The sequence below is a fragment of the Mastigoproctus giganteus genome, chromosome 8 (genome assembly GCF_048544385.1).
Source record: "Mastigoproctus giganteus isolate SK-2022 chromosome 8, ASM4854438v1, whole genome shotgun sequence".
NCBI classification, from domain to species: Eukaryota; Metazoa; Arthropoda; class Arachnida; order Uropygi; family Thelyphonidae; genus Mastigoproctus; species Mastigoproctus giganteus.
In genome coordinates this window covers 217,565,847-217,592,576 of record NC_143582.1, presented here as the reverse complement: position 1 = coordinate 217,592,576, position 26,730 = coordinate 217,565,847, and the positions used below count along the sequence as shown (strand labels likewise).

The window sequence follows — 26,730 nt, the reverse complement described above, 5'->3', positions numbered from 1 at the left end:
GATTTCAGTTGAAAACACTGGTGTTTATCTCCCTTGTTTGCATTAGATTCATATAATGCCAACTTTCCAAAGCAGCTGATATCAATCATCCCAACACTATATCATATAAAAAACATTATGGGAATCCTATTGTCTCGAAAATTGATACTAGACATGTTGGACAGACAGCTTGTATAATTGTTGGATAGACAACTTGTGTAAAAATGCATATGTTCAGAAATTATTCCGAAATTTGCGCAAATTAAAATACAAGCAAACTAGAAATTTTAGAAGAGTTCAAAAAAGCCTCCATATCCATAGTAAAAATGTGCACTAAAACAAAGGACCCACACAAAGAAAAACCTTCTGCACTATATTTACAGAATCAAAAATCGACCAAAATCACTTGTGAATGAGGACTTATGGAACGCCTTCTTCCACCATCTACAGAATAGAATTAAAATTTCATACTGAAATACTTACAGCAAGACATGAGAAAAAATTGATCTCCCTTTTAAAATTACAGAGACCGCAATCTGTAGGTATGCACCAAACAGCCTTCACGAATGGTGAATTTGTAACCAATCTTTCCAATTATAACTTAACAAAAGATGAACACAATCTCCACCATAAAGGCCTTTTACAGTGTGACTCCAAAAAAAGTTCCCATACAACAAATATGTAATAAGAGTCCAGAGAGGTTTACAGGGGAGGTCCCCACGGACTGGAGATGTGCAAATGTGTCCCCAATTCACTAAGGGGGATCGAAGGGTGACACGAGTAATTACAGACTAGTTAGTTTAACTTCTGTTCCGGGTAAAATAATGGAGTCACTGGTTAAAGATGCATTGCAGGATCATCTAGACAAAACTGCAGCAATAATTCAGACCCAGCATGGGTTTGTTAAGGAAAAGTCTTGTCTGACAAATTTGATTGTTTATTATGATGTGGCTACAAAGGAACTGGATGCAAAAAATAATTTTGATATCATATACTTGGATTTCAGGAAAGCTTTTGACACTGCTGTGCATGGAAGACTACTGTACAAATTGGAGCAGAATGGTATTAAGGGTAAGTTGTTACAATGGATAAAAGGATGGTTGAGTGGGTGAAGACAGAGGGTGGTAATCAATGGGTGCTGCTCTTCGTGGACTAATGTTATTAGTGGAGTCCCACAGGGTTTGGTGTTTGGTCCACTGCAATTTTTTTTATATTTATCAATGATATTGATGAAGGTATATCAGGCTTAGTATTAAAGTTTGCAGATGATACAAAGGTTGGCAGGGTTGTTAATGACAGTAATGGCAGTGCGTTACTGTAACAGGATCTAGAAAATTTGGGGAGATGGGCTGAGAAGTGGCAACTGAAGTTTAACATTGAAAAATGCAAAGTACTGCATATGGGTAGCAGTAACCCCAGAGAAACGTACCAACCGTGTGGTACTACACTTAAGGTGGTAGAAAATGAAAAAGACCTGGGAGTAATTGTGCAGTCAGATATAAAGTTTTCTGAGCAATGCAGACAGGCTTCCAGGGCAGGTCATGGGGTGTTGTCAATGATATACAGGAATTTTGTTAGCAGGGAAAAGGAGGTGATTGTCCCTCTTTATAAGGCAATGTTCAGGCCGTGCCTTGAGTATTGCGTGCAGGTCTGGAGGCCTCATTTTAGGAAGGATATAGATTTGCTTGAGCATGTACAGAGAAGGGCAACAAGATTGGTGAGGGGAATGAAGGGATCCTCTTACCAGGAGAGGCTTAAGTTCTGCAAATTGCAGCAGCTGGAGACTAGGCACCTGTGAGGTGATCTGATTGAGGTGTATAAGGCCTTGAATGGGTTGAGCACACTGAATTCTGATGGAATTCTTCCACTTGTTCAGATTACAAACCTAAGGGGGACATAAATTGAAATTAAGGAAGGACAGATGTAGAATAGATGTGCGGAAATTTGCTTTTAGCCAGCGGGTGGTTAATTGCTGGAACAAACTTCCATCTGTCGTGGAAGTTGATAGGTTAAATAAATTTAAGGAGGAACTGGACAAATATTTAGAGGGGATTGTTTTGTAATTTTTTTTTTTTTTTTGGCTGATGCTGCATAAGCTCATACACTTGCTTTCTTGCATCACATGCCACTACTACTACTACTACTACATAGCCACAGTAATAGAATAAAACTAATTAAGCAAACAGATAAATAAAAAACAAAATCTTACTCCTAACCTTTCAAATGAGGAGTTTCAGAGCATCAAAAAATTAGCCATGAATACAAACATCATTATTCAAAAGGCTGATAATGGCGACTCAATAGTATTAATAAACAAATCTGATTATGACAACAAACTGACAAACCTCCTACAAGATACAAATACATACCAGAAACTAGAAAAAAATCCTATTCCCACCATCAGATCAAAAATCAAAAAAGAATTAAAAAGATTACAAGCAATTTTCACACAGCCCTCTTAGGCCATGCAACACGTTCGCCCTACATTTTTGGTGTCATTAAGTTACGTAAATCCGACAAACCATTAAGGCCCATAGTTAGTTTCAAAAATGTGTCAACAGTGAACTTGGCAAAATTTGTAGTTGACTTACTAAAACCTTTAATGAATTTTTCCAAATATTGCATAAAGAATACGGAACACCTATTTTCGTCAGTCAACAATATAATATTAGAACTCGATGACAAATTATATTCCTTTGATATAAAATCACTATATACAAATGTACATCCTCAAAAAGCAGAACAAAAATTAGAAATCACTGACATAAAAAACTTACTAAACTTACTGTTATCTGCCAATTATTTCACCTACGAAGGAGTTTTTTACTAACAAGTATTTTGAGTACCAGTGGGCAGTTCCACAAGTGGACATCTCTCTGAATTTTACCTTCTGGAAATAAGAGAATAACATCATTTCCAAGTACTCTTTCCCCATCCCTTAAATTTTATAGAAGGTACATAGATGATTGTCTGCTCATTGGCAAACTAGATACCATAAATACAATCTTTCATGAGTTGAATAATGTAGATGAAAGGCTGCAATTCACAATGGAAAATGAAGAAAACAGTATTAGCAGATCTTGATTACACAAGTTGTCTATCCAACATGCCAAACGCTGTATTTGATGGTTGATTTATAATTAATTCGTAAAAATTTAAAGTTATGTTTCCCTAAGTGGTTAATTTTTATCTATATGTTACAGTAATTATCATTTATAATTAATTTATGTACCAAACCAGCACAAATCAAAAAAGCATGAGATGTTAAATTTGCCACGTTACTACATGATTGCTGTGAGTCCCTGACTTAAAATAATCTTGCATGCAAACAAAGCTCCATAATATAAACAGAATATTTTCATGAATAAACAGTCTGAATATTTAAGTATTTTTTCTGTGATCAATTAAAAAAGATAAGGGTTGCTGTGTTGATGTTGAATAAAAAACTAATTATGCAATGCTCTCCATGTAACTTAATTTTGCCTAATGGAAACTGGATATGATTGGTTGGACTGTTATTCTTGATCACATTCCTTCAACCAATAAGATCTGTTCTGTAAAATAATGCTTGAAACCAGTGTTTTGTGGGCTGCTATATTGACCTGTGAAACACTAGTGACGAAACTGGGTTTCTTAGTTGTCATGTCAGCTTTTTCTTTAACTCTGACCTTTCCAAGGAAAAGAGAAATAGAGATCACACAGATTATCTCATTTTGTAGTGTTGTTGTGCTAAACAACACAAGCCTAAGGATGGTTGTGGGACACAGGCTTCATTGGAGAAGAAACCACCAATTCGTGTTCTGAGATACATTCACGATGACTAATATTAACATTTACTTTAAACATGATTGTTTTTGAGGAAAAGATCAAGAGTATTAGGTGTATGTTAGGATTGGCAGGTATTGTAATAAGTAAATGAGCAAGTTATGTAAGGTTATTAGTAATAGCAAAATCTTGGGTATTTCTGCCAGTTGGGTCTGTACAACTCTGTATTTTAAGCCAGTCGCAATTTTGAACATTAAAAATTACCACTACTTCACTGTTAAGAAGGTTAGTTTGTTGAAAGTAGAATTTCAAAGGACATCACAAAGTTTTGAGTGATTGGTAGAGGCAACAAATGAATTTGACAGACTGGGGTAAAGAAATTTTTAGGATATCCTACATTAGAAAGCCTCTGGCAGGGAATATCAGACAGACAAGTACAAAGCAATGAGAGCAAATAGTTAGGATAGAGGAGTGGATGTTGAGGTAACTGATAATTGAGATTCTTTTCATAAAGAATAAGTGAAGTCCCTGGCAGATTGTAAATAGAAATGGATATCACCAAGCCTACAACTGTATATTTGTGAAATGAATTGAAAGTTTCAGTTTCTTTTCACAGATAAACTTTTTTCAGTAGTTATAGACTGTTCATAATGCATTTGTAGATGAGGTCAACATTGGGGGGGGGGGAAGACTGCCTGTATGATCATTGGAATTTTTAGATATGGTATACACACAACACTTACACCCAGTGCATTGACTTAATGTGCCCATAGCAGGGACCCCTCCCAGCATACACACTACTCTCTCACAGGTCTGGAGGCCTCATTTTAGGAAGGGATGTAGATTTGCTTGAACGTGTACAGAGAAGGGCAACAAGATTGGTGAGTGGAATGAAGGGATCCTCTTACCAAGAGAGGCTTAAGTTCTGCAAATTGCAGTGGCTGGAGACTAGGCACCTGCACGGTGATCTGATTGAGGTGTATAAGGCCTTGAATGGGTTGAGCACGCTGAATTCTGATGGGATCCTTCCACTTGTTCAGATTACGAACCTATGGGAGCATAAATTCAAATTAAGAAAAGACAGATGTAGAATAGATATGCGGAAATTTGCCTTTAGTAGCCAGCGGGTGGTTAATTGCTGGAACAAACTTCCATCTGTCGTTGTGGAAGTTGATAGGTTAAATAAATTTAAGGAGGAACTGGACAGGCATTTGGAGGGAATAGTGTAAATTTTTTTTTTTTTGGCTGATGCTGCATAAGCTCATACACTTGCTTTCTTGCATCATATGCCACTACTACTATTACTACTACCACCAGCCACAGCTGGCTTGTACACCAGATGAACTGGATATCTATTAGTGTGTTACTGTTAAGCATAGTTCAGTGAACTATTTAGCAACTGGTCTGAGAAAACTGTTTTAAAGCTCTACATTTAGAATGTAAAGAATGTTTGATCTTACAATGATGCCTGCCATAACCTCTAAAGATATGACCCTTTCCAAGTGACAGAAGAGATGACATGGCTTTGCTCTAGAGATCAAATGTGGTTTTTTGCCTCTTCAAGCCTCTGTTAACCCTTTCATAAAATTATATGCAGAATTTTCAATGCGAGCTCTGTTGAGTTATTCTGTATATACAGTAAACTCCCATTATAAAACTCTTGCTTATAATGCTATCCAGGTTTTAGCACTTTTCTTCTGTTCCCATGGTCAATCCTATGAGGTCGGGGGGGGGGGGTGCTTATAACACTTTCCCACTTAAAGTGCTCTTTGGGTCTGGTCCCTTTGAAAGTGCCACAACAGGAGTTTAGTGTATGTGTTTTGGAAGTTGTTTTTATGTACTATCAACAAACATGTCTGTATATGTATTATGTACATACTTTTTTACCATTCTTGAAAGAAACTTCCCCACAAAAGGGTTTATAAAAGTGATAACATTTGTACTTTAATGAGAATCACATACCATCTAGATTTATTTGTATCAGGGATCACACAGTAGTCAAAACTAAATGTGTAACATGTTTTTTTTTTTTTTTAAATCTGTTATTTTTGATATATATAATTATTGGCTTTGCTTACAGTGATTTTATAGAGTGGAGTTCTGTTGATTGTTAAGAAATGCTTTTTACTAATGTTGAAATTGCACAATTTTTAAAATGAACCTAACTAACTAGGAATCACCTTTATCTATTCAGGTAATGGCATCCTGATATCTGAAAAAAGACAGCAGACTTAATTTCAGGTTGGCTAAACTCAAGTGATGACAAGTGTGTTTTTCACTCTGCAAAAAAATGTGGTTTCTGAAATTTTTACTGTTTTCGTTATTGCAAAATGTGCTTATGGAAAGCACTTATGTTAGTGAATTCGATGACAGCATTGTATTTCGGTTACATTGGCCAGGTTCTCTGAAAACTCTTCCTGATAGTTTTTATTCTTTAGAACAGCCAGATGTAAACCCATATAGGGTAAGTATTGTTTATTGTAACTAGGAGCTATATACTATTTAATTGACATGATTATTAGATTCAGTGAATTTGTATTAGTGGTAAGTTCTCAATAAGGCATGTTAATAATGCTGGTGTTGCACTTGTAGAGTCCTCTGTGACAGTACAGTGGTTTCACTAATTGTCACTTGCTTAATGAGGCCTATGTTTCCTCTAGTCATCCATTGGAGACTAGTTGGACAGACAACTTGAGTAGTCGAGACCCGCTAATTTTTGTAAAATCAGACAAATGCTAATAATTTATTGTAATTTTTCTTTGTAGAGGATCTGTGATCTCATTATGGATTTAAAATAAACTTTGTCGATTTTTTGAAAAGGGTAGTATGGGATATTTTTGGAAATTTTAAAGGAATATGAAATTTTAGGAATATTATATATTTTAAGGCAGAAGAATACTCTTACCTGGGGTTTTCTTCAGGAACGGCTGCACCCGGGTGAGGTATAATTCAGAAGGTGTTGAAATTGCAATCGTATAGAAGGAGGATGAAGGAAAAAGCCAGCTTTTGACCTACATCCTTGCATGGGGAGTCATGGAATTTCATATTCTTTAAAATTTCCAAAAATAGTCCATACTACCCTGTTCAAAAAAAATCCACAAAGTTTATTTTAAATCCATAATGAGATCACAGATCCTCTACAAGGAAAAATTACAATAAATTATTAGCATTTGTCTGATTTTACAAAAATTAGTAGGTCTTGACTACTCAAGTTGTCTGTCCAATTGTCTAATAAAGTTTCAAGACTTTAGGACCTCCACATATTTTTTTACTCTATGTCATTGGAGACTAGAGAAAATACTTTATGCCAATTTCGGGAAGACATTAGCCAGAATTCAGCTCCATTTCTTCTGCAAAGCAGCTGCTGTGATTTATTCAGAAGAAGGCCATTTTGGCCAAAGCCCAATTTGACATTTCAGTTCATGTCATATGAGTTTGTTGGATTTGAGACCTGGGGTCTGATCTTTGCCAACCAATCCAACTTTGTGATGTCATTGTCCACAAACAGAGCACAATGATAAATAGACCAAGTCCAAGCCAAGTGAAACAGACCCATATCATTAGATTACTTCCACTAAATTTCATGGTCAGTGAAACACACCAAAGAACCATATCACTGACCATATGAAGTGCTGTCCAGGCAGTTGCCATATGCTCAAATGAATCTTCTAGACCAAAAGATTATGTAATGAAGTTTGTCACTCCATAATATCTTCCACCCACTAGTACTAAAGGCCATGAAAATTGGAGGAGAAACCACTCTAAATGCCATTTTACATTGGTTATATTGGGATTATGCACAGTTGCCAAACCATTGAAAAAAAATTATATTAAAAACATTTTATATTCATAGTTTTCAATTTTTTACTGTTTCTCAAAAAAAAAAAAAAAAAAATAGTCTGAGTGTGCTGTCCAGAAGCTCACTTGCAGAAGGGTTAAGAAAGCAGTGCTGTTGTACTTGAGATAACAAGACCTAATATTATGAAAGTCTGTACATGCAGAGGGAATGGGCAAGCAAGTGTAAGTGTCTTATTATGGGTGATTTCAATTTATTCCTAATTGATTGCAGTAAGTGGGAACAAAATTTTAAATAAACTAGATTATTATTATTTGTACCAGCCTGTTAGAGAAAATATTCGTGGTAAGAATATGCTAGACCTGATCATTACCCATGAATCAGGTATTGCTCAAAACATCGAAGGCAGATATTGTTGGGATATCAGAGACGTGGTGTCACACAGATATAAGGGATGCAGAACTGCAATTTGGGGAGTACAACGTCTACAGAAAGGATAGACAGGATAGGAAGGGAGGAGGGGTTATGCTATTAGTTAAGAAACACATAAAAACCAAGGAAGTGAAGCCAGTCGACATCGCTGGACATTGCAGTGTGGAGTCAGTTTGGTGTGACATAAACATTGGGAGATCAAAATTGAGAGTAGGAGTGTGCTATAGGCCTATTGACTCTGATGAGTATAATAAGGAACTGTACAGGGAAATAGAGTGGGCCAGTAAATCAGAGTGTCTTATAATGGGAGATTTTAATTTCCCAGATATTGACTGGAATTTGGGGGCTGGTTACTCACACACTAGCAGGACTTTTGTGGATTTATTGGATGATTGTTTTCTACATCAGCATGTTCGGGAGGCAACTAGAGGGAGTAATACTCTTGATTTGATTATCAGCAGTGATTCTTCATGCATTAAGAATCTGCAGATAAATGAACCACTAGGTGGCAGTGATCACAGTGTGCTGAAGTGGGATTTACTCAAAGAGGTAACTACCATTAGGGGTAAAGGGAAGGGTTATTGCTTCCGTAAAGGCGACTACGATGGACTGAGACAGTATTTAAATTCTATACAGTGGGACCAACTGATGATGTTACCAACAGCAAATTCAAAATGGGAAGCATTCAAAGAACTTATCTTGGAAGCTACTAGGCTTTACATACCAACTAAGAAATATTGTTCAAGGTTTAGGCCAAAATGGATGTCAGATTAACTAATGAGGCATATGGCAGAGAAGAAAAATGCATGGGATACATACAAATTAACACATGACGCAGAAGCCTATGATAGATACAAGTTGATATGCAACCAAGTTACAAAGGAGGTTAGGCAGGCGAAGGCAGATTACGAGAAATCCTTGGCAAGGGATGCAAAGAAAAACAGCAAAGAGTTCTTTACTTATGTAAACTCTAGAAGGAAGGGGATGAATCAGATTGGTCCACTTGATATTGATGGGTCAAGTGTTGATGATCCTGCTCAGGTAGCTAACAAACTAAATGAATATTTTGCATCGACATTCACACATGAGAAGTTATTCAGCGAGGGGAATGCCAGAGGTGTATTCAACTCTAGCAGTAAGCTACAGAATCTTGAAATAACTGGAAGTAAAGTGGAGGAGAAACTGTTGAAGATAAACACAAGAAAGGCACCCGGGGTGGATGGGATCTATCCAGTTATATTAAAGGAGGCAGCAAAGGAAGTAAGCAAACCCTTAGCCATAATTATGAGAGCTTCCTTGGACTCAGGGGAGGTACCCATAGACTGGAAATGTGCAAATGTGACCCCAATTCACAAAGGAGGATCAAAGGCTGACACAAGTAATTATAGACCTGTGAGCTTAACTTCTGTTCCAGGAAAATTAATGGAGGCACTGGTTAAAGAAGCACTGCAGGATCATTTAGACAAGACTTCAGTTATAGCTCAGACACAGCATGGTTTTGTTAAGGGGAAGTCTTGCCTGACCAACGTGATTGGATACTATGATGCAGTCACAAAAGAACTGGATGCAGGGAATAACTTTGATATTATATACTTGGATCTTAGAAAGGCTTTTGATACTGTTGCACATGGAAGACTGCTACACAAATTGGAGCAGTGTGACATTGGAGGCAAATTGCTGCTATGGATAAAGGGGTGGTTGAGGGGGAGAAGACAGAGAGTGGTAATCAATGGACACTGCTCATCGTGGACTGATGTTATTAGTGGAGTCCCTCAGGGCTCAGTGTTGGGTCCATTATTGTTTTCTGTATTTATAAATGATATTGATGATGGTATATCGGGCTTAATGTCCAAGTTTGCAGACGATACAAAGGTTGGCAGGGTTGTCAAGGACACTACTGACACTATGCTGCTGCAACAGGATCTGGAAAGGTTGAGCAGATCGGCTGAGAGGTGGCAAATGAAGTTTAACATTGACAAATGTGAAGTACTACACATGGGAAACAGCAACCCCAGAGCAACGTATCAACTCTGTGGTACTACACTGACAGTGGTAGAGAATGAAAGGGACTTGGGGGTGGTTGTGCAGGCAGATATGAAGTTCTCTGAGCAGTGCAGACGGGCTGCAAGTGTAGCTCATGGAGTATTGTCAATGATATACAGGAATTTTTCCAGCAGGAATAAGGAGGTGATTATTCCATTATATAAGGCAATGGTCAGGCCACACCTAGAGTACTGTATACAGGTCTGGAGGCCTCATTTCAAGAAGGATGTAGAGCTGCTGGAACGAGTACAGAGAAGGGCAACAAGATTAGTGAATGGAACAAAGGGGTGCTCTTACGAAGAAAGGCTTAAGTTTTGCAAATTACAGTGTCTGGAGACTAGGCACCAGCGAGGTGATCTGATAGAGGTGTATAAAGCCTTGAATGGTTTAAGCATGCTCAATGCTGATGGGATTCTTCCTCTAGCTCAGGAAAATCACCTGAGAGGGCATAAATTCAAATTGAGGAAAGACAGATGTAGGATAGACGTGCGGAAATTTGCCTTTAGCCAGCGGGTGGTTGGTTGGTGGAACAGACTTCCATCCCTTGTGGTGGAGGTTGATAGCCTAAATAAGTTTAAGGCTCAGCTGGACAGGTATTTTGAACGAATAGAGGGGTGAAGTGGAAGTGGGTTTTTTTTTTTTTTTTTTGCGCTGATGCTGCATAAGCTTGCTTTCTTGCATCAAATGCCTCTACTAATGCTAATCAGTACAGGAACCATTGGCAGGCAGTGATCATGAAGTCATTAGTTGGAAGTAGGGTTGCCAGATGTCCTTTATTTCAAAAGACAATTCTTTATTTTAGCCAAACTGTCCTTGTCCTTTATTGAAATGAAAAGGGAGGCACTTTGTCCTTTATTTTCATTTTTCAATGCCTGTGCCCCATAATGGCAGTGGCAGATTTCCACACAGGCATATGTTTTGAACCCCACATGCGCAGGGCCCCCAAACCAACAAAAAATTACAATTTCATTTCCAAAGTTTACCAGGGGATATGTTAAAAACCCCCTCAAATGCAAAATCTGCCACTGAGAAATGAATCATAAAGAGATAATCTTAACCTATTCTAGCCTCTTCCACTCATATATGTAGTTTCACGAACACCATGCACTTAACTTCATACTTCTCGATGAAATTATATTTTTTGACAAAGCATAAAAACTTGCACCTGTATGGCCGTGATCTAATTTTCATGAAATTCGTGCGACTGGTAGATAATTAATAAATTCGTAGGTATCGGAAAAATCACTTTTTATAATATGGAGTTCAGTGGCCTCTGTTTAAACTGTTTTTCCTATAACTTTACAAAGAAATATTTATCTATTTCATTTATACGGTTATAGGCACCTACATATTTCATGTTATATACAAACATATTTTATTTTTTAGCCATCAAAAATGGAATTTCCTCCAAAAAAGAAGAAAAGGCTTTGTTCTTATAACAAAAATTGGGAACAAGAATAAGAATGGTTAGCTTCAACAAATAATCCTCATGAGGCAAGATGTCTCCTATGCAGAAATATATTTAAAGTTGGTTATATAGGCATTTTAGCATAAAGACTCACAAGCTCATAAATCGGCTCAAAAATCAGCAAATTCTTCAAACCTTCTTGATAGGTTTCTTGTGAAAAAGAATACAAAAGAAGAGAATTTAGTTACTGCAGCTGAAATAACTCATATTTATCATTCAATTACTCTAAACTTTACAATAATTCAAAAATTTCACCAAAAATATCATGTGGAAGAACTAAATCTGCCACCATTGTTTGTAATGTTTTAACTTGTTTGCAAATTGTTTTGGATGATTTAAAACATCATGATCCACCATTATTTTTTTGTTTACAGATTGATGCTTCTAATAGAAAGTATATGAAAATGTTTCTGTCATCAATTCAGTACTTCAACAAAGACTATGGTCCTACAAACTATTTAGTTGTTTTTTTTTTGAAAATGCAGATGAAAAGTACAGATGGAATGTTTGAATGCCTAAAAAATTCAATGAGTAATTTAGGATTGGATTGGCAAAGGGTGTCTAGTTTCAGTGCAGACAATGCAAATTGTAATTTTGGGAGTAATAAATCCTTATTCCAAAATATTAAGAAATTAAATGAAGATGTAATTAAAGCAAACTACCATGCTCACATTATTCATAATTTATCTAAATATGCTTCGGTAATTTAATATTGATATAGAAAATATTGTCTTGAAAATATATGATCAATTTTCTGTTTCAGCCAAAAGAAGGGATAACCTTAAAGAATTTCATGAGTTTGCCAAAACAGAGTTTAAGGAAATTTTAAGGCACATACCAACTAGATGGCTTTCTTTACAACTATGTATAGAACAAATTTTGTTTTCATGGAAGGCTTTGAGCCTTTAATTCGTAAGCAAACCAAAAGACTGTTCCAAACAGTTTTTTAAAATCCTTCAAATTAATGAAAATTCAACAGAGGTCCCTATAATTATAGAATTATATTTTCTTTTCTCAATGTATGCTATCGAAATAATTTGCAAAGCAATAAAAGAGCTTGAAAAGAATGAAATGTGTGCCAGTGATATTTTTTATATAATGAATGATCTAAAAAATTTATTGAAGAATCATTAATATTGATCAAGAATTAGAATTCTTTGGGTATCAAGGTCATCAGCATTTTAAGAGATTAGACCCTGTAGTTTAAAAGCACAGCAATAAATAATTTTAAAACATTTTATAATGGTGCATTGAAATATTTAGGAAAGAAATTTAATTTTAATGAAAATACCCCTTTTTTGAAACTCAGCAAATTAAGCTTTAAAAATGGTTGTCCTAACTATGACTCATTTGTTGAAGTAGCAGAATATTTGAAATTAATAGAAAAACTAAAGTTGGATATGAATGATTTATTTGATGAGGTTTCAGTACTAAAAACAAATTTTTATACTGTGTCGACCTCTGAAAAATTTAAAACTTGTTCGAGTACTTTGAGTCAGTGGCATTTAATTTTGAAAAGGTGTGATTTTAAGCATTCAAATATTTTCAAGGTCATTTTGTATGTTTTTTAAGTGCCAAGGATTTCGGCAAAGTCAGAAAGGATTTTTAGTGTAATGAACTCGAAGTGGAGGGACGGGCGAAATAGATGTTCAGTTTCACTCATAAAAAGCAAACTAATGATCTACTTCAATTTTAAAGATAATTGTTTAGATTTTTCTGAGAAAATTAAAAATTATGCTGAAGTTCTTAAGGCTGCTCAAAGTAGTACAAAATATGTTCAGTGTGAATGATTTCTAGCTATTAAACCAGTGCATTGTTCGCTTTTTTTCACCTACCTAAAATTACTTTAGCTTGATGTCAGTTAATGCACTAAACTTGCATTAAGATATTTGGATATAATAAGAGATTATATTTATTTGAAGTTAAGTTTTTCACAGTACAGCAAGTCATTCTTTCAATTTCTTTGATACATTTATTAATTTGTTATGCTATTTTGTTTGAAATTTATTATTAATAGTAGGTTCTAATAAAAAGAAAATAAAAAAAAAGAAGTGTGCAGTTCTGATTATTTTATAGGAAAATATGTAAAAATGAATGTGTGTTAATTTTTAGGGTACAAAAGAAGATAACTCTCTCTGGATGACTTCAGCAAATAATGAGAAATATTACTGTGTGCTTCCTGTTACTTATTCTACTGAAAATGTAAGCACAAACTATTTAACAAGAAAAAAAAAAAAGGTTCTGGTTCACTGTTTCTGGAAAATATTTTTGTTTATATTTGTTGATTTACATTTGCTTTTCTTTACTTTTTTGATGTAGTTGATATTATGGAAAAAGCTGTTTAATTTTCTGAGGAGTAACTTATTGATAAAGATTTGTAATGGAGTAATTGTATTGTATTTTTAAACTTTTTTTTTTTTACCCAGAATTGCAAATAGTATTAGGATAGATAAAATAGTGCAATGAAAGCTAGAATTATGAATAGCAGCATAAAAAAATTATTTAAAAAAAAAAATAATGTGGCTCTTACCTCTCCTCTTACTTGTTTACTTCTACATATTTATCTAATTCAGCTTTAAATTTACACAAAGTCTGCACTTTTTGGTGATAGTATATTCTAAGAAAATTGTGTTATATCCGTTCTTCAGCTATCCTTTCTTAACTTAAGTACACGTCAACCCGTTTAAAGTTTTAAATGCCTCTTCATTTGGGACTGTAGTGGCTATTCTCAGGAAGGTGCATAGGTGGGGTTTCCCATGAGTTATTCAGTCTTTTTTTTCATTTCACACAACATAAAAATCAGCCCACAAAAACATATTAGTATAAACATCATACATGGCAAAATTGTATGAACTAGAGTACTGTTAAAACAGATATATTGTGACTTGAACTGCCAATGCACCAAAAATTTCCAAGGGGAAGAACAAAACTCCCCATCCCCAATACTATTATTTACCAAGAAAAAAGATTAGTAGAAAACAGTACGACTGTATTCTAAAAATTAATAATAAGCACTTAACTGCATATTTTTAATGGACACCTCCGTAGCCAGGTGGGAAGGAGCAGCAGTGCGTAGCACACGCTTCTTGATTAGACCGGGGTTCGAGCCCGTCACCACCAAATACGGAGGATGTGGAAAGGTCAAGGGAATGACCACCGCATATTCCTGGAGCAATATGGCCTTAGTTGCTAATGCTCCTAAAAACCAAATAACAAACAAACAACAACAACAAGCATAATTTTAAGCAAAATGTTTATTTGAAAATCTTGCTCGTCTGATAACATTTCAAATTCCTTTTGAAAATTAAGCCTGTGAAGGGGTGATAAGAAAGAAGGAAAGATCAAAATCTAAAATGAATGACAGCCTAAATGAGAAAGAATTAGGAAGACCAAAACAGAACAGATTGTAAACAAGAAACACACACCTACAAGACTGGTTGTTTTGGAAGTGATTTTTAGAAGTCTTATTTGGAATTGCCTTTTTAGAACCTTTATTTTAAAGAATGAGAAAAGTTCTCCGAGATTCAAAGTGGCCAAGTTGACTTCTTTTTTGCAGCAACCATTTTGAATATTGACTCATGAAACTCATGCTTGTGTATGGGCCAGCTAATCCAACATAGACACAAGCATAGGTTTGATGAAGGTGTCTGTATTTTTCCCATGTGCAAAAGGAGAAAAATAAGGACCATCTCCTCATCTTTTTGAGATGCAGCTGCACAGCATGGGTTACTGCAGCCATATTCCGAGACTGGTATAAAGTGATTAATTACTTACAAATGATAAAATGATTGTTCATTTACAAAAAGTGGTGTGCTTTCTTTGGAGGGTGTGAGGGGAGCATCTCCTTAGGCCAGGGGTTGCGCTTTTGCACTGTTGGAAGTGAATATTGCTTGTTTTGTTTTATTTCATTTCAATGTATACCATTGTATTTTTACATTGGCTTGATACATGGGAGCAGAATTGTAGCTTATCAAATTTAGCCTAAAAAAGATAGCTGGAATTTGCTGTGTAATGTGGTATTTATAATGTGGTTTTGTGTTTCCTTTTTTCATAAGTCTTAGTAATAATGCCACATCTGTCCCTAGAATAGTGAATTCAAATAAACAGTATTGAAACTATTTCCTACATACAACTTGTGAGTAACTGTGTCAAAACAACTAACTAGGTTAGTTAAACATGATTTTTCCATAACAAAATTGTGTTGTGTATCCTTCAGAATTCCATTTCTTCTCAATGGCCTGTTATTGTACTCATTATCATAGCCTCCATGATTTTCCCTACCACTGATCTCAGACTGACTGGTCTCTAGTTACTCAGGTCTTTACTCTTAGCCTATATATCCTTGAGGTTGTCACAGACATTCTCTCAGATATGCCAGACACGCTGTACTTGCTACCTGGGAGTTTAAAATGCTGATGGAACTGATATTCGGGTGACACTCAAGTCAAGTGGACCCAATTTCGACGAAATCCGACAGTCTGTTACAGTCAAATCCTCTGCTTGCACCTTCACGATGGTGGGACTGTTAGTAATCCTGGGTATAACCTCCACACACAAGTACATGGTGGGTAACCACCCAGGTGTGAACCAACGTAAGCAGGGGTCAAGGTGTGGCACCCACATAACATGAAGGAATGCTGCCTCTCTATGTTACCAGACAGCTAGGTGGTAGATGGCTCTCATCAACCAGTGCAATACCACCACTTTGCTTATTGGAGGCTTGAAGTGGTGGAACCCATGTTTAGTCTCTAGAGCTAAGTTCCGGTCAACCCTTCCCTATCTCTTCCATCATGCAGTATGATTGATGACTTTTGAGGTTATGACGAACATTGTGGCGAGATCCAATCTTTCTTACATTTCGAGGGTACAGCTCTAAAATGGTGTTTGCAGGCCGGCCGCTAGTTAGTACACCGGACCGAACCTATTGGTAACTCTCTAGGAGGCTTCCGGATCAGCTAGTGTATAATCTTGCTACCTCTACTCTGCCAGATAATGACTGGAGGGAGTCCGAGTAGTGTGTATGCTGGGAGCATTGTCGAGGCCATGTTACGTCAAGGATCTGGGTATTTTCTTACCATGTGTACGCCATATCCAAAAATTTCATTACTTCATACAGCATGTCCCACCCACTTTTTCTTACTATTGAATACACCATGAATTGTCAAACTAATAGAGCACGCTTATCTGCGAAAAGATCTAAACCTCCCAAGCACTTCCTAATTCATTTCACAAATATACGTGGTCTCAATTCTAATCTCAACGATGTCCATTTCCACTTTCAGTCTGCCAAACCCCATGTACTTTTTCTGACAGAATCTCAGTTATTGGTTGATTCAACTACTGCTCATCTCAGATGCCCAAATTATTCGCTGTGTGATTCCTTTCGTCTCAAAGGTGGTACTTGTGCATATGTCCATTCTGATATATCCTGTCAGAGACTTGGCAATTTGGAATCTCCTCTCTTTGATCTTCTCTGGCTTAAAAGCCAGAGAAGAGAGAATCTCTCTACCTCATTGTGTCAAATTCATCTGTCATCTCTACCGTTCTCCCAACTCCACTAATCACTTGGAGCTCTTTGACTTCCTCTCTTTGCAACTTGACTTTCTTCAGTCCAACTTTCCTAACAGTGAGGTAATTTTCCTTGGTGATTTTAATGTTCACAACTTCCGTTTTCTAGTCACACCGACCCAGCTGGTCAAGATGCTGAGGCTTTTGCAATTACTAATGACCTTGCACAGATTGTTCATTTACCTACAAGAATACTGGACAAGCCTAATCGTACAGCCAACATGCTTGATCTTTTTCTCACAAACACCCCTTCTAAGTACACGGTCGAAGTGACAGGTCCTTTAGGCACTTCAGATCACAACTTGGTGATTGTCTCTTCTCCAATGGAGCCTTTATCTCATGGCTACTCCCAACCTCGTGTTGTTTGGCATTAAAAGAATGCAAAATGGGATGACCTGCGAGATTTTTTTCCTTCTTTTCCTTGGTCGGATTACTGTTTCAAAACTTCTGATGTCAGCGTTTGCTCAGATTGTGTCAGTGAAATTATTCTTGAATGAATGGAATCCTTTATCCCACACTCCACTTTAAAACTCGTCCTTTATCTAAACTTTGGTTTTCCAATAAATGTGCTAAGGCTGTTCAAGAGAAGAATGTTGCATATCGTAATTGGCTTGTTTCTAATTCTTCAGTTTCATTTTCTGCGTACACCAAAGCTCGCAACAATTGTAAAGCAGTTATTAATCAGTCCAAACTAGAGTTTGAACAGGCTAAGAGTAGAAAACTTGCTTCTTCCCTAATGGTAGCCGAGCATTCTGGTCTCTTGCCAAAGCTATTGGCTACAACTTTTGCCCATCTTTGCTCCCACCTCTGTCCAAACCAGATGGTTCTCTTGTCACTTCAGCCAAGGATAAAGCTGACGTGCTAGCATCCCATTTTTCTTCCAACTCATGTATTAATGATCTTGGTAAAACACCTCCCACCATTCCCAACACGCTCCATTGAATGCCTCCTGTGGTCTTCAGAAGGATTTTGACGAATCTTGATGCTATTTCTCCACTTGTTCTCAAAACCTGTGCTCCTGAACTTACTCCTGTTCTATGTCACCTTTTTTTCATTTTCTTATTCCAAATGTGTTTTTCCTTCTGCTTGGAAATTTGCTCATAACCAGCCAGTTCCTAAAAAGGGTGACAAATCCCTCCCATCCAATTATCGTCCCATTGCAATTACTTCTACTCTTTCTAAAGGAATGGAGAAATCAATTAACCGCCAACTCTTAAACTACCTAGAAACCTTCTGTCTCATCAACGATTGCCAGTATGGATTCCGTCAGTGTTGATCCACTGGTGATATTCTGGCTTATGTTACGCATTTATGGACTAATTCTGTGGAACCAAACACAAGTAGTTGCTCTTGACATCTCAAAGGCTTTCGATCATGTTTGGCATAAAGATCTTCTAAACAAGCTTATGGTTTGCCAAGTGTTTGCCAAAACACTTGGCAAAAACTTATGGTTTGCCAAGTGTTTTTAGTAATTGGTTATCCAGTTTTCTCTCTGATTGCTCACTGAGGGTGATGGTAGATGGCTCTCTGTCTTCTAACTTCCCCCCTAATGCCGGTGTTCCCCAAGGTTCAGTTCTTTCCCCCATTCTTTTCCTCTTGCATATTAATGACCTTCTTCCATTGACTGGAAATCCTATCCATAGTTTTGCCAATGATAGCACATTGCATTCCACTTTCCATTTTGAGAAAATTTGTCCTGCTCAATCAGCTTCAACTTCTCGAAAATCTGCTACCAATTCCTTAAATGCCAATCTTCAGGTAATTCTCCAGTCGGGCAAAGACAACTTAGTTGATTTCAATCCTTCTAAAACTTAGTCTTGTCTTATATCCTGCAAAAAGGATTCTTCTGCTCCTATGCTTATCTTTAGTGACACTCCGATTTCTAGGCAAAATGATAAATCTCTTTTGGGGATTACCCTGACTTCTAATCTCTCTTGGCACAAGCACATTACAAATATTGCTTCTTCTGCATCTAAAAAACTTGGTTTTCTCTTTCGCTCTCAGTGTTACTTTTCTTCCAAACAGCTACTCACTCTGTATAAATCGCAAATCCGCCCAGCCATGGAATATTGTTCACACATCTGGGGTGGTGCCCCCAAAACCTCTCTCAGGCTTCTTGATTCCATTCAGAAGAGGGCAGTTAGGTTAATTAAATGATTCATCTCTAACAGAGTCTCTCCACTCGCTTTCTCATAGATGTACTGTTTCTGCTGCATGCCTCTTCTACAGATACTTCCATGGGCACTGTTCTTCTGAATTGGCTTCTATAATTCCCGCTCTCTCTTTCAAAACAGTCCGAACATGTGCCGCCACCAGCCAACATCCATATACTGTCCAACTTCAAACTCACAGAACCAACTTTTCATCTTCCTCGTTTATTCATTCAACTGCCGTTTTCTGGAACAGCCTTCCTTCATACGTATTTCCTGAAAATTAGTCTACAGAAGTTCAAGTCCAATGTCAACAAATATCTTCTTTCATCTTCTCAACCTCCAACCCAAGCACGGTACTAAGTACTGTAGGTTCTAATACCTCTCTTGTTTGGGGTTTACATAAAAAAAAAAAACATATGTATTATTGATATATTGTTACTTTTCCAATTAGCATTGAGTCCCTCTATGTGGAATCAAAGGTGTATGTAAACATACGATGAATGTAGTAACTCTTCATTGTTGCTCTTCATTGTAACTCTTCATTGGAGACCTTAAAGACCTTATTCAGTCTTCAATAGTGTTGAGAACAAGTATAATGTTATAGAAAAACCAGTTACTCTTCCTAACCTAAACAAGGGAATGCTGATGGCATTTAACCTTGCTGACCATTTTATGGAAATTGATCCATTTGCAGAGTGTAGCTTAAACTTCATGTTGAGAATTGAACAAATTGCGGCACTATAAGGAGGTGCAGAGGGATTTGGGAAGTAAAGAGACTACCATCCATTCTTAATTTTTTGGAAAAAAGAAAAATCTGCCACTGATGTTTAAGCCAGCAAGGTGGTGCCATATCAAATGAAGATGTAACCAGGCGCCTCCGTAGCCAAGTGGGCAGGAGCAGTGCATAGCACACGCTTCTTGATTAGACACGGGGTTCGAGCCCGTGACCACCAAATACAGAGGATGCAGAAAGGTCAGGGAATAACCACCACATATCCCCGGAGCAATATGGCCTTAGTTATTAATGCTCCTTAAAAAAAAAAAAAAAAAGAAGAAGAAGATGTAACCCAGGAGACAGTTTACTTCTTGTGTATGCAGTATGTTTATATATCTTGTTTCATTGCCTTGTTCTTACCTTTTTTTCTAATTGCATTATGAACCATTATGAGTCTTGTTTTGACTACAGGAATCACTCACTATGGTTGGTGAGGGACTTCTTAATTAATTTTAGTAATTAAGAAAGTAATTCCTTAATTACTTTCTAACTAAATAAATTAATTTTTTTAGTTAGAAAGTAATTTAAAAAAGAAGTGTTTTCTTATGTGAAAAACTTTCAGGATTGCTTTCTTCCCCTCTCCCACCCACCCACACACCCCTGTCATCTCTGGGTATGAGATTTTGAAAAGGTGGAGAATCAAGAGTGTAGGCATTATATTATTTTTCCTACCACCCTTCATTTTATTTATCTTTTCCAAGCACTCATAAGACAAGCAACATATTTGAAAACCAACTAAGCTTTCTTCCCAGTGTTTGGCAATTACCTTGTTATTGAAAAACCACTCCATTCCATGCATGTTTTAAAAAGCAAGCTGATGGAAATGATTATGATGGACCACCACCATTACAATACTGAAGCCACTCAACATTTCTCCTTCTAGGTCATGTCACTGACTGGTGATTCTTCCACTTCACTTTCATTCAGTTATTATTAACCTCACGAGCTCTGTAAAAAAACTTACTGTTGATAATAGGAGCACCATACACAGACCTTTCTACTGTAGCCAATGTTCACTTTTCTGAAGAGCTACTGTTATTCCATTAGGTGAGACTTTTGGGATCATGATACATCACTTCCCATATACTGTGTTCCAAATACTGTGACTCTTCATTTTGCACCAGGTTTTCCTACCAACTCAATAGATGCTCCCAATGCTGTCATTAATAGGTGACAGTGCCTTTCTAGCAACCACATTACTTAGACTCTATATAATTTTGAGGTATGTGATTGGTTTTATTTCTCCAAACACAGTGAACTATGTGTTTGTTTTCTTCAGAGCACAGATGGAATTGACTTCCATCTGTGAACTTTGTGATTATTTTTGGTGATTAGTCTTACCTTACTACATATTGCCTAATACTATATTGCACCAGCATGAGACACCTATATTTTAAAGGCAGATTTTTGAAAAAATATTTTATTGCATATATTTGAAACACAAACTCACAAATGCTAACTAAACAAAATGTCCTTTTTTTTATTATTATTAGCCATATAGTACAAGGAAGCCTGAGGCTTATGCTGCACCAGGCAATAGAGAGATTCAGAAGTAATAGGAAATCACCAAGAAAGAGAAGAATTTATGACAGAGTAGTAACATGTCACTAGTAGCGTGCAATTCAACCTAAGGGTTCTGACATATAATATAAATTGCACAAAGCACAGTATATCGTTTATATGATAAATTTTGTTTTCATATCCTGAGCAGTTCTAAATATAATTAAAAAAATAATGACCTTCTACATTGCCGGTTATTACAGTCAAACAGGCACTGCCTTGCGTTTTGGATCCCCTAGTGAAGCTAGGGATCCTTGATCGAAATGGTTTACGCGCACTGATTCAGATGGACATCAGAATGTTTTATGCAGTATGAACCTTCTGATTCTTTCTGCATAAATTATATCTTCTGATTCATATTAAATTATTCGACAACAAATGTTGATCTTATTATCACATTGAATATTTAATTTCTGTATTTGTAACCAATATTCGGTCTCCTAATTGGAAGGAATGTGTTGTGGCCTGTTTTTGACTGTAAATGACAAATGTAGCTGAACATTGTGTTCAAAATTATTAAATTATCAAAAATTTTTTGAGAAGGATGACAAAGGTAAAAAAAAAAAAAAAAAAGTTTTGAACTGGTTTACCTGCTAATTATCTTTATTAAATTACAGAATTGGTAATGTGCGTTACCAGTAACTCTATTAAATTTTTTGACAGATTTTCTTTATTTAGATCAGGAGAAATTAAAGATTAAAATGAACGCAATTACAACTTTGTTTAGATTAAAATAAAGTTAATTTAAGTAAAAATATAATTAAGATAATTAATTAGTAAACCATCTTTCTTTTAATTCTGCAACCACTGAAGAAGCAGAGAGAAAACATCTAAGAAACCACTGGTTTTTAATTTCTATTAGTAAAAAATATATTATAAATTTTATGCAGTTGAAGTACCAAGCATGCAAATAAAAACAATTATCTATTAAATAATTTTGAGAACTTTCCTAGTAAAAATAAAAATTCTAAACTTTACATTATCAAATTGCTTGCATTTTAACTATTTAAATGAATGTACATTAAATCACAAATGTCAGTGAAATACAAAGCTTTTCACTTTTTTTCAAAGAGTTCATTATTTTCTGGGCCATCAAGAACATTGCTAATTCCACAATTCTTAAAAGATGTGGTAACTATCACATTTAATTAATTTCCACCACTTTTTTGCCCATTTGCACACCTGGAAAATAGTTGGTCACATCATTTGTCCTGTTAGTGTTAAATCATGATTTGGTTTCTCCTTCCATTTGATCCATTCCTCACAACACATGAAATACTCTGAAGGGTTTGTTAATTGAGATGTCCAATGACTGCAGTTGTCTAAGGAATTACAGCTAATGCAGGCAGATATGAAGTTCTCTGAGCAGTGCAGACGGGCTGCAAGAGTAGCTCATGGAGTATTGTCAATGATATACAGGAATTTTTCCAGCAGGGATAAGGAGGTGATTATTCCATTATATAAGGCAATGGTCAGGCCACACCTAGAGTACTGTATACAGGTCTGGAGGCCTCATTTCAAGAAGGATGTAGAGCTGCTGGAACGAGTACAGAGAAGGGCAACAAGATTAGTGAATGGAACAAAGGGGTGCTCTTACGAAGAAAGGCTTAAGTTTTGCAAATTACAGTGTCTGGAGACTAGGCACCAGCGAGGTGATCTGATAGAGGTGTATAAAGCCTTGAATGGTTTAAGCATGCTCAATGCTGATGGGATTCTTCCTCTAGCTCAGAAAAATCACCTGAGAGGGCATAAATTCAAATTGAGGAAAGACAGATGTAGGATAGACGTGCGGAAATTTGCCTTTAGCCAGCGGGTGGTTGGTTGGTGGAACAGACTTCCATCCCTTGTGGTGGAGGTTGATAGCCTAAATAAGTTTAAGGCTTAGCTGGACAGGTATTTTGAACAAACAGAGGGGTGAAGTGGAAGTGGGTTTTTTTTTTTTTTTTTTTTGGCTGATGCTGCATAAGCTTGCTTTCTTGCATCAAATGCCTCTACTAATGCTAATGCTAATTGCCTATTTAATTCAGCAAGCATCCTTTTTTTGTTACATCTTATCTGAATTGGTTCACACAATAAAAGAGTTAACTTTTTTAGAAGGCTACCTGGGTGTTTTGACCATACATGTCTCTAGTCTGTTAAATATAAAGACATCACCAGAAATTTAGGTGACATTTTCTAGGAAAAAAATGTCATATGGTCTTGGAAATGTGATAAGCAAAAAAGTTATCTTATTTCTTCTTATCATAGAATAATACCAGAATGGATATTGAAAGGTCTGGCTCATTGAAATTTATTAAAATTTCAATGAGCCAGACATTTCATTGAAATTTAGTTATTTTTCCTTAGAATACATGGTGAATGTATCTTTTAAACAAATATTTGGTTAGATATAAAGAATATCTAACTAAACTATCTAACTTTTTCTTACTAAATATGTAACAGACATTTCATTGAAATTTTGTTATTTTTCCTTAGAATACATGGTGAATGTATATTTTAAACAAATATTTGGTTAGATATAAAGAATATCTAACTTTTTCTTACTAAATATGTAGTTGTCATTCATTTTCACAGATGAAAGCAGCACCAGCAACCACTGAAATAATTTTGAAAGATACAGTAGTTAGGGACATCCATTGGTGGGGGTTATGGATACTGAAAAAATTCTTTTTATCATGGTAGTAGTTTTTTTCATAGTTAAGTTAAAATTTGTGCTTCAGATTAAACATTAAATTTCACTTGATTATAGAAAATTTTCAGTCTCACTCTATGTATTAGTTAAAAATTAAGATGCTTATAAGCAGAGCCTCTAACATTACTTAATTAAAAAAGTAATTTAAAATCAAGAGCAACATTTCATAATCTGTTTCAAGAAACTGTTTTAAACAATACATGACATTGTTTTAAACTTCAGGTTTTTTTAATTAGAGTTTTTAATTATTCTACATTGTGATTTTTTTCTGTGCCAACTTAAGATTGCATTTATAAAAAAATTTCCGCATAATTGTAGATTATATAAATATATACATGAGGCACAATATGTCAGTAATGATATGCACTTATTACAGATTTACCAGAATTTGTGCAATCAGTAATTTAATTTGACTTTTATGTTTTAAAGCATGCTGATGGAAATGATTTTGATGGACCATCACCACTGCAGTTACTGAAGCCACTTTTCACCCAAGTCACTTGTTCATACCGAGTAAGAATTTTAAAATTTTTGAATTATGTAACTTCAGACTTTAATTTAAACTTATAAAACATAGTTTAAGCTATTTTTATAACCATAATAGAAAGAATATATATATATTTAAAAAAAAAGTTTAATCACAGCAGTGTTGGTTAATGTAATTATAGAGGAAAAAGCAATTATTTAATCTATTCCAGAAAAGATGAATTTGCATTGTCTTTTATTAAGAATGCAGATAAGGAAATAATAAGAAGATGCATTAATATTTGTGAAGATAAGTTGAATTGAAATGTATAAATAACAAAAGAAATAAAGGATGGATTAGAAGGGGAGTATATGAAACTTTAACTATATGAAAAAAAATATATGAATGGGATAATTATGTTTTTTGATAAAACATGATTCTCAGTGAGAAGGCCCTCACAGTTAACACAATAGTTATGACCACTGTTCTTCCACTTGTGAGAAGGGTCTCTGTTTGATTCCCATCACAGATAGTCAGAACTTTAATGAGCTTTTTACATGCTATATCTGAATAAGTCTTGGACAGATATTACATGATTTTACCTCCCAAGAAAATTCCAGTTTCTGAGATAAAAAACCTTTACAATTTTTTTTTCAGACATTACTGTTGGCTGGTTCGCTTGACTTCTCTAGCTAGAGGTTGAAACAGTACTTTTATTTATAAATTTTTATTCCTAGAAACCTTGGTTTTTAACCACCATAACAAGTACTCTGACTCACTTTATGATCTTAGTTACTTTTGATAATAGTAGTATAATGGCAAATGATGCAAGAAAGCAAACTTATATACCATCAGACAAAAAAAAAAAAAAAACAGTTTGCCAATTAGTACCCTCCAAAAATTTGTTTAGTTCTCTCTGGATTTGATCCTTCCTGGACTTGGCACATCATAGCCTTATTCGCTCGTGCACCATAAAAACCAAATCAAACCATCTATTTCCACAACAGATGGAAACCTGTTCCAACAATCAATCATCCCCTGGCTGAAGGTAAACTTCTGCAAATCTATCCTACAACCATCCTTCCTCAACTTTAATTTATGCCCCCTGATGTGTGTAGTCTCAGCAAGTAGAAGGATATGATTAACATTCAGTTTACTCAATCCATTAAAGGCTTTTAACATCTCAATCAGATCTCCCCACAGGTGCCTGGTCTTGAGACACCGCAATTTGTAAAATTGAAGCCTTTCTAGGTAAGAACACCCTTTTGTTCCCTTTGCCAGTCTTGTTGCCCTTCTCTACACCCATTACAGCAGATCTACATCCTTCCTAAAGTGTGGCTCCAGACCTGTATACAGTACTCAAGATGTGGCCTAACCATGGCCTCATACAAAGGGATAATCACCTCCTTATCCCTTCTAGCAAAGTTTCTGTATATCATTGACAAAACTCCATGAGCTGTCCTGGCAGCATTTCTGCACTGCTCAGAAAATTTCATGTCTGACTACACAATTACCCCCAGGTTTTTTTAATTCTCCACTACAGTTAAGTGTAGTACCATACAGTTGATTAGCTACTCTGGGATTACTGCTACCCATATGCATAATGAGGAGTAATCAAAATGAGTTTAGAATTAGTAAAATGCCTTAACAGTCTATTCAAAAAATAAATAAATATATATATATATTCTCAATCTACTGCTGTCACGATCAGCTGTGTAAAACGACGAACCAAAGAACTGGTGACTGATGCAACAAATCAATATAAAACTTGTGGCTCTTATTTTTTCTTTTATCTCATGAAAAGTTTCTAAGTTTCCATTATTAGTGGATGCAGCACAATTAAGCATTTTTATAGGACAATTGATGTAAATTTCAGTGTTATTGAGGAATTAATAGGTCTCAAGAAAATACAATGCACAATATATAATGAACAATATACAAAATACAATGCACTTAGGGTAGCTAAGAATAGGAACAGTTGCATGTATACTTGCATCTACACCAATGCTAGGAGTTTGGTAAATAAATTTGAT

General features: G+C 35.8%; 1 protein-coding gene across 2 annotated transcripts in view; it reads left to right on the top strand.

Moving 5' to 3' along the window:
- The window catches only part of LOC150082290 (endoplasmic reticulum lectin 1-like), a 163,643-nt gene that overhangs the window by 29,150 nt on the left and 107,763 nt on the right, over positions 1 to 26,730 (top strand). For both annotated transcript variants that reach the window (XM_090380106.1, XM_090380107.1), the window contains exons 2-4: positions 5,939 to 6,208; positions 13,596 to 13,685; positions 24,661 to 24,744. In XM_090380106.1, coding sequence (XP_090236232.1) covers positions 6,035 to 6,208; positions 13,596 to 13,685; positions 24,661 to 24,744 — 348 coding nt within the window. In that variant the 5' untranslated portion in view covers positions 5,939 to 6,034. The remainder of the gene's footprint in view (positions 1 to 5,938; positions 6,209 to 13,595; positions 13,686 to 24,660; positions 24,745 to 26,730) is intronic.